A 12842-nucleotide genomic window follows, 5' to 3' on the forward strand; every position below is an offset into this window, starting at 1 on the left:
ACCCAATACACTCGTAACTTACTTACCTTTCCACAGTAGCAAGTCCCGGAAAACATCAAAACTATCAGGTCTAAAATATTTCTGTTTGACCATTAACAATTCCTTCGGCAGGGAAGAAAAAGACAGCGATTGTAATTTATTATATGGTGTTTTGATAAAAAAATACTACTAATAATAAATGAAAATATTGAATTGCCATATTCATTATCCCAAGAAATTCCTCATGTAATGGCAAGCCATAACTTTTACTAGCTACTTTAAATTAAAGTTTAAACATTTAGTTTGTCAACCAACAGAGTTTTTAAATGTGGAACAGCATGGCCATAATTAAACACACTCCGACCCAAGTATACAGTTTCCACATATGGAAACGGATTTTGAAAATGCATTCTCTCAGAACACGTGTATGAAGGGGCAAGCCTGACCACCCGACATGCTTGTGTGTACTGGAATGTCCTAAAGTTCAAGAAATGTGGAATCAGAAAAATCACAAGAGAAAAAACAATTTTTTCTTTTTAATTGCCTTTTTTTAGGCAGCCCCACTGGCTCCTGAATCTGACGCCTGGTGCTTTTACAATACAGGACAGAGGTTAGAAGCCAACAGCCAGCCACCAAACAAGCCTGTCTGGACCTCAATGCAGCACAGCGGCAAAACTGCATCTCCCCCAGATAAGCAGGACATTCACTGCCACGGGATCTTTCCGGAATTTACAGTGCATGAAGCCATTTTTATTTCCATATCAAGGACAGCAATATTACATCTCTTGTCTACAAGACAATGATAAGAACTCCAATAAAAAAAACAGCAGAGTAGAAAACAATCCAGTAAAAAGTTTGAAGAATAATTCCTGAATTTCCTTTCCGTCATTATGTCATGATGTCATTAAAATATTGCTCCAATGCCCACTTCGGTGTGATGTGACCCCCGGACAACCCCCACCCACCCCCACCGAATTAAAAAAGGCCACACTGTCTCCCTGTTCAGCCCACACAAGAGCTGTTTTACCTTGGACAGTGAGGCATGGCGACTGGCATCTCCCAGACACTAAAATTACCGACCAAATTCCTGGGCTTTCACATGATTCATAAGCCGTCACAGCCCAAGATCTATTGGCTTTGGGTGCCTTCCCTCTCCAACCTCACACGTTCCTCAAAATGTCTGTAAAACTGAGGCGTGTGGGGCAGACACTGCCAGTGGGGTCCATTCATGGTGGAGAGACCTGCAGAGAAGCTGTACTACTCACTGTTCAGTCACTCACGCTGCCCCCTGCTGGGTGGGGGACTTCCTGATCTGCATGCAGCAGCAGACCCCAGCGCCAGCGAGGAGGCGCAGCGCCACCGTGTGGACGGGCAGGGGATGGCGGGCGGAGTCAGGCCACGGTGGCTTCGGCGGATCTCTGAGTATAGAACAGGATGTAGGCCTGAGTGCTGCACACCTCCTCCACACTGCACACGTTCAGCTCCGAGTCGTTACAGTGGACCCAGAAACCTGCAGGGCCGACACAGGGGGTTAAATAAGGTCTCATCCGCACCAGTCTGCAACACCTTAATCCATCAGGATAACTCTCTCCGTTATGGAGTTCTCTCAATAACACTCCTAGCTGGAATGCACTTTTATTTGTATTTTTTAATGGAAGACAGATGGACATATAGGAACCACCAACCACATGATAATTGTTTCCTTGAACCAGTAAAGACATTGTTATTGGTTAAAAGAGAGAGCGAGAGTCTCAGGGCTGGCATGGTGCCTGGTATTGCTCATTATGTGCATGTTTGTTCTGGGGAGGGGGCAGGATGGGAAATGTTTCTCGGGTTACTGCTGCATGAGGGCTTCCAAGCTGGCCATGACACACCTACAGGTCACCAGCGATTCACCAAATTCAGTTTACTGTGGGGCCTGCAGAGCGGGAAATAGCTCCATCTCATAGGCCAGTGAAATGGCTCCATCTCACAGGCCAGTGAAATAGCTCCATCTCATAGGCCAGTGAAATAGCTCCATCTCATAGGCCAGTGAAATAGCTCCATCTCATAGGCCAGTGAAATAGCTCCATCTCATAGGCCAGTGAAATAGCTCCATCTCCTAGGCCAGTGCACTGGAGGAGGACACACCCGCCCTCAGCCGCAGTGCTCCTGCGTGAGCACGCCACAGAGCAGAGGTCACAGTGCAACTGAACATACCACACATTCCAAAAGGGAACACAAAACAAAGTAGAAGGGAAAAGAAATGCAGGTGTGTTTGCAAGAGGGGGCTACCAGCCAATCGTAATGCTGCACCCTGGCTGAGCCCGTTCCCCCCCAGGCCCCGGGCCCCGGACGCTCACCGCCCTCGGTGTTGTAGCAGTAGGCAGTGTAGTGCCCGGAGCCGAATCCCTTGCCGTGGTGCATGACCACAGCAGACAGGTCGTAGGTGAAGCCCTCTCGCTGCAGGGAGGAGAGAGAGTCCGTGCAGCAGTACGGCTGGATGTGCAGCACCTGGTCGAAGGCCACGTGGACCCCGATCTTCTCCCTGTGGTTCCGCCCGGACCACCTGAGACACAGCCGCACAGAGGAACGCTGGGTTACAACGGGGCAATGCACAAGATGAAAACAGGTCACGGCACGGTGATCTCACACTCTCTGCAGCTCTACACACAAACATGTACCGTGGAGTCAAAATATCACACAGAATGAAGTACCAGCAGGTATAAACAACAAGGCACTGCTGTGGACAAGTCATTAGAAAAATGTGTGAGGAAATTTACCACTCTTGCGCAAAAATGGTTGAGTTGCCTCGTGAGAATTCCAGCTAGAGTAACTGAAACCCTGTGAGAAGGACTAAAACTCACACTGCCAAAGAACACCTTGCACAAAATAATGTAATAATGTAGCAGATAGCAAGGTAGCTTCATTTTAGACAGCTAAAAGCAGGGGTGACAAACTGAATTCCCAGGCAGCCACAGTGTCTGCGGGCTTTTGTAGTTTCCTTTCAATCAGCAGTCAATTAAGGCCTTGATAACAAGGTGAGTGGATTCTTTAGCCAATCAACTACTTAAATGAACCACAGGTGCCGGGAACAACCCGAAAACCAGCAGACACTGCGGCCCTCCAGGACTGGAAGGGTAGTCCAAATTCTGTGAAATCAGCATTTTGGCCATCTTACCCATAGCGAGACCATAACATTGATGGAAATTCAACCCGGTGCATCCAGTATAAAAACATGAAACATTAAGTGCCGCATGCTACCTCTATGAACGGTCGCAGACAGAAGCAGCGTTAGCGTTGCAAAGGGAAGGAACTGCAAGGGGGAGTTGGGGGTTTCCACTGCCAAAAGTAGCGCAAAACCTGGCAACCCTGAACTCATGCTTCAAGCAGCGCTGCACAGCTACTAATCACTGTGCCCAGTGGATGCACACATGGTGATTTGTCAATTACAGTTCTGAATTTAGCTGCCTGTAAAACAACCGAGATCTTGATTTTTGGTTTTACTTTTACTTGTTAAACACACAAGATGCAGGGGTAAATCACTGAGCTTTTGGAGATGGAGGAAGGTGCATTTACATCATTAATTAGCAAAGCTACTGTGGCTTCTGTCTGCAGCCATTTATAGAGGTAGCACAGCTTGATGATATCAATTTTTTGTCCTGGACTCACAGGGATGAAATTGGTATCAATCTAACTATGACAATCGAACAAGACTATCCCTTTAATATCAGTTAGGGTTTTTTAATTACTTTTGTGCACAAAGGCACCTCATAGGCTCCAATAAACAGAGACTCTGGCCTTCTAACTGGATCACAAGCACAACTGACTGGCACTTGTCCAAGACCCCTTTGTCTCAGATATTTATTTGAACAGAAGCCATACTAATAAAATGCGTATGCAGAGACTAGGTTACTGTAACACATGGAGGGCAAGCCAGAGAGCTATAGCTGGCATTACATTACAGCACTAAACAGATTCTCTTTACAGTTTTACATGCAATCCATGTATACAGCCGGATATTTCACTGAAGCAATTCAGATGAAGTACCGTACTCAGCTTTCATACCCACTCCCCTAACCACTGTACCATTCCGTTGCTCTGTACAGCTTAATGTAAAGCCTAATTTACACTTTGTCACTGAATACAACACCACACATTTTCACGGAGAAAAGAACACTTTTTCCCCCTCAGGCGCACACCTCTGGAATTGTCACATCGTTGACACCATCATATTTCGATCACACAGTATACAAATGTAAACAAACTGTCAGGAGTCTGACGTCTCGTTACCATGGAGATAACAGAACACTCCCAGCAGGCCTTCACCGAGGTATAAATGACCGGCGTCGTGCGACACTTCCCTTTCTGCTGCACGACGTGCGCGGAAAGCGTCATCGTGAGATTAAGTGCTAACGAGGCTGAAGCGGCGGAACTGACCGGAAGCGTTTGAGGTGCAGCCGCAGGACCTGAGGTAGCCGGTAGATGAGCAGCTGCTTTCGGGCCTCTGTGAGAACCAGAGGTTTATGGGATGTCTTCCGTCTTTTCCCTACGAACGACAGCACACCAGACACGGAGATAAAGCACACCTCCTGCATCTAAGCATTTACAACGTCGCCCCAGCAACCCGCTGTACTGAACGCAAAAGTACTGCGCTCTGGTTATGGCTAAATGACTGTATCCCTTGCCGATAAAAACCCAATAAAATGCTACCCTCCGCTGATTTCCTAATGAGAATTTAAGGATGCGGTCAAAAAATGACCTGTAAAATACTGAACTGAATTCCTTATTTTTATCCCCAAACATTACAAAGCCCTCAACAGCACAAAACTTTTCCCAGGGAGAGAGTGTTTGGCTGAACATTCCCTATTACTCTTTACAGTGCCAAGCACCTAACCTAGGGGTGTTAGGGCTTGGGCATTTATTTTATTTTACCTTGGGGGGGGGTAACACTACTGACTGTTGCAGTGGTTATTATTGGTTGAGAGGTAACACTACTGACTGTTGCAATGGTTATTACTGGTTGAGAGGTAACACTACTGACTGCTGCAGTGGTTATTACTGGTTGAGAGGTAACACTACTGACTGTTGCAGTGGTTATTATTGGTTGAGAGGTAACACTACTGACTGTTGCAGTGGTTATTATTGGTTGAGGGGTAACACTACTGACTGCTGCAGTGGTTATTATTGGTTGAGAGGTAACACTACTGACTGTTGCAGTGGTTATTATTGGTTGAGGGGTAACACTACTGACTGCTGCAGTGGTTATTATTGGTTGAGAGGTAACACTACTGACTGTTGCAGTGGTTATTATTGGTTGAGAGGTAACACTACTGACTGCTGCAGTGGTTATTATTGGTTGAGAGGTAACACTACTGACTGCTGCAGTGGTTATTACTGGTTGAGAGGTAACACTACTGACTGTTGCAGTGGTTATTATTGGTTGAGAGGTAACACTACTGACTGTTGCAGTGGTTATTATTGGTTGAGGGGTAACACTACTGACTGCTGCAGTGGTTATTATTGGTTGAGAGGTAACACTACTGACTGTTGCAGTGGTTATTATTGGTTGAGGGGTAACACTACTGACTGTTGCAGTGGTTATTACTGGTTGAGAGGTAACACTACTGACTGTTGCAGTGGTTATTATTGGTTGAGAGGTAACACTACTGACTGCTGCAGTGGTTATTATTGGTTGAGAGGTAACACTACTGACTGCTGCAGTGGTTATTATTGGTTGAGAGGTAACACTACTGACTGCTGCAGTGGTTATTATTGGTTGAGAGGTAACACTACTGACTGTTGCAGTGGTTATTATTGGTTGAGAGGTAACACTACTGACTGCTGCAGTGGTTAATACTGGTTGAGAGGTAACACTACTGACTGTTGCAGTGGTTATTATTGGTTGAGAGGAAACACTACTGACTGTTGCAGTGTTTATTATTGGTTGAGGGGTAACAGTACTGACTGCTGCAGTGGTTATTATTGGTTGAGAGGTAACACTACTGACTGCTGCAGTGGTTATTATTGGTTGAGAGGTAACACTACTGACTGCTGCAGTGGTTATTATTGGTTGAGAGGTAACACTACTGACTGTTGCAGTGGTTATTATTGGTTGAGGGGTAACACTACTGACTGTAGCAGTGGTTATTATTGGTTGAGAGGTAACACTACTGACTGCTGCAGTGGTTATTATTGGTTGAGAGGTAACACTACTGACTGCTGCAGTGGTTATTATTGGTTGAGAGGTAACACTACTGACTGTTGCAGTGGTTATTATTGGTTGAGGGGTAACACTACTGACTGTAGCAGTGGTTATTATTGGTTGAAAGGTAACATTACTGACTGTTGCAGTGGTTGCACGCGTAGATCCTCCCCTCCAGGGCCTCGGTCTCGGTGAACTTGGCCAGCATCTCGGTAAGGGAGCAGCTGCGCTGGTGTGCTGGTGAGCCAGCCCCTTTATCCATGCTGTGGTACCGCTCCGGAAACTCCAGAGAGAGGTCCCAGAACGGCTCCACCGTGTTCGACTTGTAGTTACAGGACAGACAAGTGACCTGCAGGGAAACCGAGACACACTGCCCATGAATATGTTGCCAGCTTACCCGTGTGAAGGGTCAGAACAGAAAGGGTTCATGACAGCGTGCTGCGTGGGTGAAGCATACATCCAGTCCTCCCTCTGAGACACACTGCAGGTTAACTTTGGATAGCATTCCTGATTGCGGGCAGATGACAGATGCTCTGTCTGAGAGGAGAAGCAGATTGAGGTGCCTGCCCTCTCATTCATTCCACTCTTCTAGATACATGGTGAGAATGCGAATGCAGGTACCCATAACGCACAGAGGCGATATTACAGCAGCTAAAATCCCCAGCGAACAACACAACAGCTGGCATTTGAAGGGACATATTTGTCATCATTTTGAATGTCTCTCAGCATTTGGCTTAGGCAAAAGTTGCATTAGAAATGTTAGCGTTCTGTTGACTTCATAGGTACAGTCCAGTTGCCTTCTTAAACTTAAGTTTTATACTGCATTCAGTTGCAAATGCAATGTGATATAACCAGTTACTGCAGTATATTAATAATGATATATTCAGCATGATCAGCATGATCCATTAATGCAGATCACCGCTGACAGTAGTCATACTGTAAACAATACGCACAAATGGGGGGGCGACCTGGCTCAGGCAGTAAGAGCAGTGGTCTGGCAGTCGGAGGGTTGCCGGTTCGATCCCCCGCCCGGGCTGTGTCAAAGTGTCCCTGAGCAAGACAACCCCCATGCTGGTCGGTGCCTTGCATGGCAGCCAATCGGCGTCGGTGTGTGAGTGTGTGTATGAATGGGTGAATGAGAAGCATCAATTGTACAGGGCTTTGGATAAAGGCGCTATATAAATGCCAACCATTTACCAAATGCATCACAGGACTATTTGAGCTCTAGAGTGGACTTTTACAATGAAAGATTGTATCCAACCATAGTCTGTAAACCGCAAATAGCACATAATCTAACACACATAATTACTCCAGTAAATAAAGGCGCTCCACCATGCACACACCCGTACTGCACACACCTGGCTGAGCAGCTGCCCGTGGAATATGGTGTTGAGGACCTTCAGCACCTGCTTGGAGAGCTTCCTCTGGGAAATGGGAATGACGATCTTGCGCTTGGAGCCCTCAGACTCCAGCTCCTGCTGCACCTTGTCCAGCAGCTCGCAGAGGAACTCCTGCGCGTCCTGCTGGTCGTAGCCGCGGAACGCCGGGATCAGGTTCCACACGGAGTGCAGCATGGCGAAGGGCGACACCAGCGACCAGCGGCCGGACCACATGACCCTGAAGAGCGTGTGCAGCTCGTGGCACAGCGACATCTGCTGGCGGGGCGAGGAGCGCGGCTCCTTGGGCTGCACCAGCTCCGCGGCGCTCAGGCTGGGCGGGGGACCCTGCTTGCTGCCCGCAGACAAACCGCCGCCGCCCAGCCTCTCCAGACGTCCGGGAGCCGGGGCGGGGGCGGCCGCGGGGGGGAGCACGCTGCCCGAAACGCCGCCCGCGCCCTGCGCACGGTTGGTCTTGGCCAGGAGCTCCTCCGTCTCGCACAGGTCCAGCGTGAGGAAGCACTCCCGGAACTTCTGCAGGTGGCTGAGCACCTGCAGGATGGAGTTCATGTAGCAGGTGTTGCCCAGGTTACGCAGCCCCGTCACGCCCGGCGCCACTTTCCGCCGCGACACGGCGTGGGAGGAGTAGTACCGGCGGAACGTCCTGCGGCTGCCGGCCTTCCCCAGGGGCCTGCGGGACAGGAGGGGGGCGGGGGCGGGGCGCGAGGGCGGGGGCGCGCGCTCGGGGGGGTCCCGGAACTTGCGCGGGATGAGGGCGGTGCGGCGGGGCAGCTGCGTCAGCAGCCGGGCGCTCTTCCGGGGCGGCACGCTGGCCAGCTCCTCCAGGAGGCGCCGTTTCACCTCCTGCCGCCTCCTCCGCAGCTCCTCCTTCTGCCGGTTGGCCTCCTGCTCCCGCCGGTCCTGCTCGGCCTGCAGCCGGCCCCTCCAGGCGCGCAGAGCGCCCCCCAGCAGGGCCTGGCGGCGGTGCAGCAGGGCCGTCTGCATGGAGGCCCGCGTCCCGCCCCGGTCCCTCCCCGCCTCCGGCCCCCGCAGCGGGGAGTCGCCCGCGGAGGTCAGGGAGCGCATGGAGCGGCGGCCGGGGGTGCGCACGGTGGACAGCGCCCCCCGCAGGAGCTTCAGGTCGCCCTCGGCGTTGTCGTTGAGCACGTAGTCGCCGCAGGCGTAGCAGAAGACGTCCAGCTCGCGCACCTCCATGGCCAGCGGGTGCTGGGACTCCTGGAAGTGCTTGCGGGTGTGCTCCTCCATGTAGCGGCCGCAGGCCACATGGGAGCACTTGAGGCAGGCCCACACGGACTCGGTGGTGCTGCAGTCCACGCAGCGCCACTTCTGCGGGTTGAGGATGGAGTGATCCTGCGCCAGCCGCAGGCGTAACACATGCTTACAGCGATCCATCTCTCCGCATGCACATGTGCTCTCGATCACGACGCGTGCCCAGGCGCGGGGCAAAGGCTTGTGCTGTTGAGGGTGGAGGGGGGGTGGGTGGGGTGTCATTCAGATTTAAACAGCAGATACAGCATTTGGAACTAACACAACAGATGATCTTAAGTAGAATAACACTACTCAATGCTTTGTTGCTTTTATGTAATCAGTAAATTACAAAACTATGAACTGACTGTTAAATGAACTATAAATTAATTGACTTAATTAATGCAGACTATTAGCTGCTGCATTTTACCCAATGATCAAGCCCTTTGCCATATCAGTGGTACCACACCCCATCCACAACCAAAGTAAGATTAGAGGCGCTATAATAGATAGAATGGCCTTTTGCAGTGAATGGGGTCATCCAAAATTAAATGTCAAATCCGTAAAATATGAGCACGTATTCATGAACTGAGATCGAGACAAAAAGTAAAGGAAGTCAAATTTGAAAGTCGAACGGCAAAGGAAGTGCTGCACTTACAGTGAAAACAGCCTTGAGGACGCTTTTATACCAGAGAACAGCGTCAACATCGCAACCTCAGTACGCTTTTGGACACACTGCTGCGCCACCCAGACCCATGCAACTGTTCCAGTCAAATGCTTGCGCTGCAGCACAAAGGGAGAGACAAAGAGAAAAGACTGTGGGCTGTTGGAATAAGGCGGTTATAAAATAAGTACAGCTTGCTAGAGAAACTTCCAGACGTTGTAAATAAAAAAAGAATGACCTGTCCCAAATTCACCCCAGAAATCACGTGTCGAGGACTAGGCCATCTTAAGGCACGAACTTTGAATCAATGCAAGTTTCTCACATTTCAAAGTAAATATGAGTAAAATAAAGATGAGCTGTTTAATATTAAAAGGTTGTTACAAATTGCCTCCCAAAGAAAAAACAATCCCCCGTATAACGACAAATCAACTAACTAACGTTCGACTTTCAAGGCAATGGTCATTCCAAAATCTGCAGTGGCCGCGCAACTTAAAAAAAAAAAAAAAAAAAAGAACCAAACCAGCAGTATAAAAAAATATTCACATACTGTATATTCAGCTATCGATCCACTTCAGCGACAGAATAAATGTACTTACAGCTCTTTAGGTTTACAGGCTATGTTATATATAAACCTGTTTATATAACGTTAGCTTAGAGCCAACTAGCAAACTTGGCTAGTAACTGTCTAGCTGGCAAACAAAATGATCGAATAAATAATGTTAGACAGTAGCATGTTAGCTTACCAGCTACCTGATACCCTTAAGTACACGGTTAAAATAAATGAACATAGTCTTCATAATAAGTGAGCAGAGAGGCTATTGTAAGGCACAAAGTTTCTTACCCAAGTCCTGTGCTATTTAACTAGAGCTAACAAACAAGCACGCTTGACAAGAGCAACAGGGATAGCTTGCTAACATTACGTAGCCACACAACCTTAGCTAGTAAAGCTAGCTAGCGGGGTGGCTTGCCAGCTATTAATGTTAAGCAAATGGTTATCGGATTTTAAATAAGCCATTGAAGCCAATTGGTTTTGATTAACATGCTAACGCATAGATGTCTGGTTTGCTTGCTTGTACGTATCTGGCAAAAACTTTTAAATCACTGTGGTGACTGTGGGCACGTTCGTGAGCCCGGTAGCCATCTGGATTGCCAGCAAGATAGTAATCGGACAAGCCTGCACTAGCTAGCTAGTTTTTTTCTCTCAGCTAGCTAGATAGCTAGGCAGCTAACCTGGCACTAGCTACTAAACCATTTCTAACACAGACTTCCGTTACATGGCCTGTCGACTTATGAAAAGATGTTTGCGATGCTAGTAAAACTATATTTGGGATTTGACAGCCACGTCCTTTCTTATGAAAGTGTTCAGCTATTTATCAGACAATGCAGACAGTATCAATAGCTAGCTGGCTAGCTACTTACCAGAACAAAGACCACTCTCTCAGACCGTAGCTAAAGTCTTCTCCGACACTCACTCGTCAACTTCAAGTAGGCGACAACACGCTGGCACAGAACGTATCCCGGCGATGGCCAAAAAAACAACGACGTTACTACAAAAATATTATTTTTAAAAATCAACTTTCATGATATTCTCTGAACAAAACAACAGGAGGTCAACCCAGATTAAAGTCACTGATTCCTAAAGAAAAAAACCCCTTAACTTTAAGAGGTTATAGGCTCATCGCTATGACAGTAAAATGCGCTGACCAAACCGAAACAATTACTCCATTCTATTTCTTTTGCGAAACATATTAGCCGTTTTATTTATTTTTATAGTGTGTAGCTTTTATTTACCGCCATCATCTACACGCGCGAGCTGTCACCGACCCCGAGACAACCGAACTATTCGAAGCCCGAACCCGGGTCGCTGTGATTGGAGTGAAAGTGATCAATCTTCCTGCAAGCTTTGGCTCCCATTGGTACGCGCAGTGTCGATCATTCCGTCGAGTATTGGAAGAGCTTATAAACGAACTCTGAGCACTTAATTAGCACCGATTTCGGTGGTGACCGAAATTATTCTAGCGGTAGGGCTTAAGGCAATTTATTTAGAGATGTTGTCTCTTGAACGGTCTCAGGATAACGAAGTGGGAACCATTTTAATAGGATGTAACTATATCTGTGATTGGGTTTGAAGTGAAAGCGGCTTTGTAAAACATTTCCTCAGATAAGGAGCAAAGATGCTAGCTACACGGAAATGCAAAACTGTTATTACATACCTAACTCAGTACGCAGGCCAGCAGGCCAAGCTGAAGCCGGAGACGGACCATACCCGGCGGAGAACAAATACCTCGCCTGCCATTGGTTGTGTGTTTTATGACGATTTTAAGGTGTTCCGCCTACAAATCTGCCTCATCTTCTGCGGACAATCAGGGAAGTTCATATGTTGCGATGAATTCTGATTTTTTTGTTGTTGTTATAACCTAGCGGCAACTTCGTTCATTATTTAATTTGACAGACGACGTTATCGAGGGCAACATATGGAGCTTCTGAACGCAGATAAGCAGAACATGAACAAGAAAAATGTGGGGCTACAGTACAGATAATCCAGCAGCACAGCAGACAACTATGCACATAAAGATAACACGGTAACAATAGAATTACAAACATTTTTAAAATTTAAACTAAAATGCAACAAATCCTGTACATTTAAGTAATAACCATGGGTTGCATGTGAACGCAGTCGTAAACAACCAACAGGTGTTTTACATCCGTAGTTTCTGCCCAACCAGCAGGTTTGTACTGGTGGTCACAAATGCCATCGGAAAGTGGTGAAGTTTATAAGGACTGCTGTCCTGGCTCGGTGAGCTCATTTCACCTCTTTGTGACTAGCTAGCACAGGGTCAAATGCTGGCCGTAGGGAAATGCAAGAGGCTGCTTTACATCGAACGGATTTCATTTCAACCGTTGCAGTCAAACCCAGCTTCAGATCACCTGTTTTCCGTGAAGAGTGGGCCCATGTCCAATAGACATGATCTCTATCGAAAGCAAATCACACAAAAACATGACTCCATGTGCTTGTTTTTGTTATTGCAGGTTTTGAAAGTAAGCATGAGGGTACTTTTTGTGATTCATGAATGGCACCCACTTCCTGTATGATTTGCTGTCCACAAAATAAGTTTAAATTAATTCAATATTATGTTTGCTTCCATCTTCAACCCCAAGCTTCTTTCTTTGCTGTAGTTTGCCAGCAGTCTACTGAACTGCCAATCATCTTAAAAAGTGCACATCCCAGGTGTGTAGGTAATTGATTGCACGATTGCGTTTGCGCTGTGGCTTGTCCATCTTCTGAGACACACCCGTTTAAGCTTTCCCATTAAGGTTTTCATAGTTTACCATTTTATTCAAAATCACTCAAAGGCACATGCTTGTCAATTTA

The 12842-nt window shown here is 47.5% G+C and overlaps 1 protein-coding gene across 6 annotated transcripts; it reads right to left on the reverse strand.

Moving 5' to 3' along the window:
• Positions 1–502: 502 nt before the first annotated feature.
• usp49 (ubiquitin specific peptidase 49) lies at positions 503–11756 on the reverse strand. Of its 6 annotated transcripts, none has more exons than XM_061221045.1 (8): positions 11261–11641; positions 10889–10969; positions 9464–9588; positions 7522–9015; positions 6305–6512; positions 4399–4507; positions 2322–2527; positions 503–1489 (listed from the first exon to the last, which is right to left on the reverse strand). In XM_061221045.1, the coding sequence occupies exons 4-8, from the start codon at positions 8950–8952 to the stop codon at positions 1371–1373; spliced, it is 2073 nt and encodes a 690-aa protein (XP_061077029.1). In that variant the 5' UTR covers positions 8953–9015; positions 9464–9588; positions 10889–10969; positions 11261–11641; the 3' UTR covers positions 503–1370. The 6 variants fall into 6 exon arrangements, with proteins under 6 accessions (XP_061077029.1, XP_061077028.1, XP_061077031.1 ...); XM_061221044.1 differs by having other exon boundaries at positions 10889–11016; XM_061221047.1 differs by lacking the exons at positions 10889–10969; positions 11261–11641 and adding an exon at positions 11683–11756.
• Between the last annotated feature and the right edge of the window lie 1086 nt (positions 11757–12842).

Source organism: Conger conger, chromosome 14, assembly GCF_963514075.1.
Source record: "Conger conger chromosome 14, fConCon1.1, whole genome shotgun sequence".
Lineage (NCBI taxonomy): Eukaryota > Metazoa > Chordata > Actinopteri > Anguilliformes > Congridae > Conger > Conger conger.

Excerpts from the sequence above, each read along its gene's own strand:
- usp49 (XM_061221047.1), bottom strand. The coding sequence starts at position 8,952 with ATGGATCGCTGTAAGCATGTGTTACGCCTGCGGCTGGCGCAGGATCAC. Across the intron at positions 4,508-6,304 it reads CGCGTGCAACCACTGCAACA|GGAAAAGACGGAAGACATCC; the intron begins GTCAGTAATGTT and ends TGTCGTTCGTAG. Across the intron at positions 1,490-2,321 it reads CTGCTACAACACCGAGGGCG|GTTTCTGGGTCCACTGTAAC; the intron begins GTGAGCGTCCGG and ends TCGGCCCTGCAG.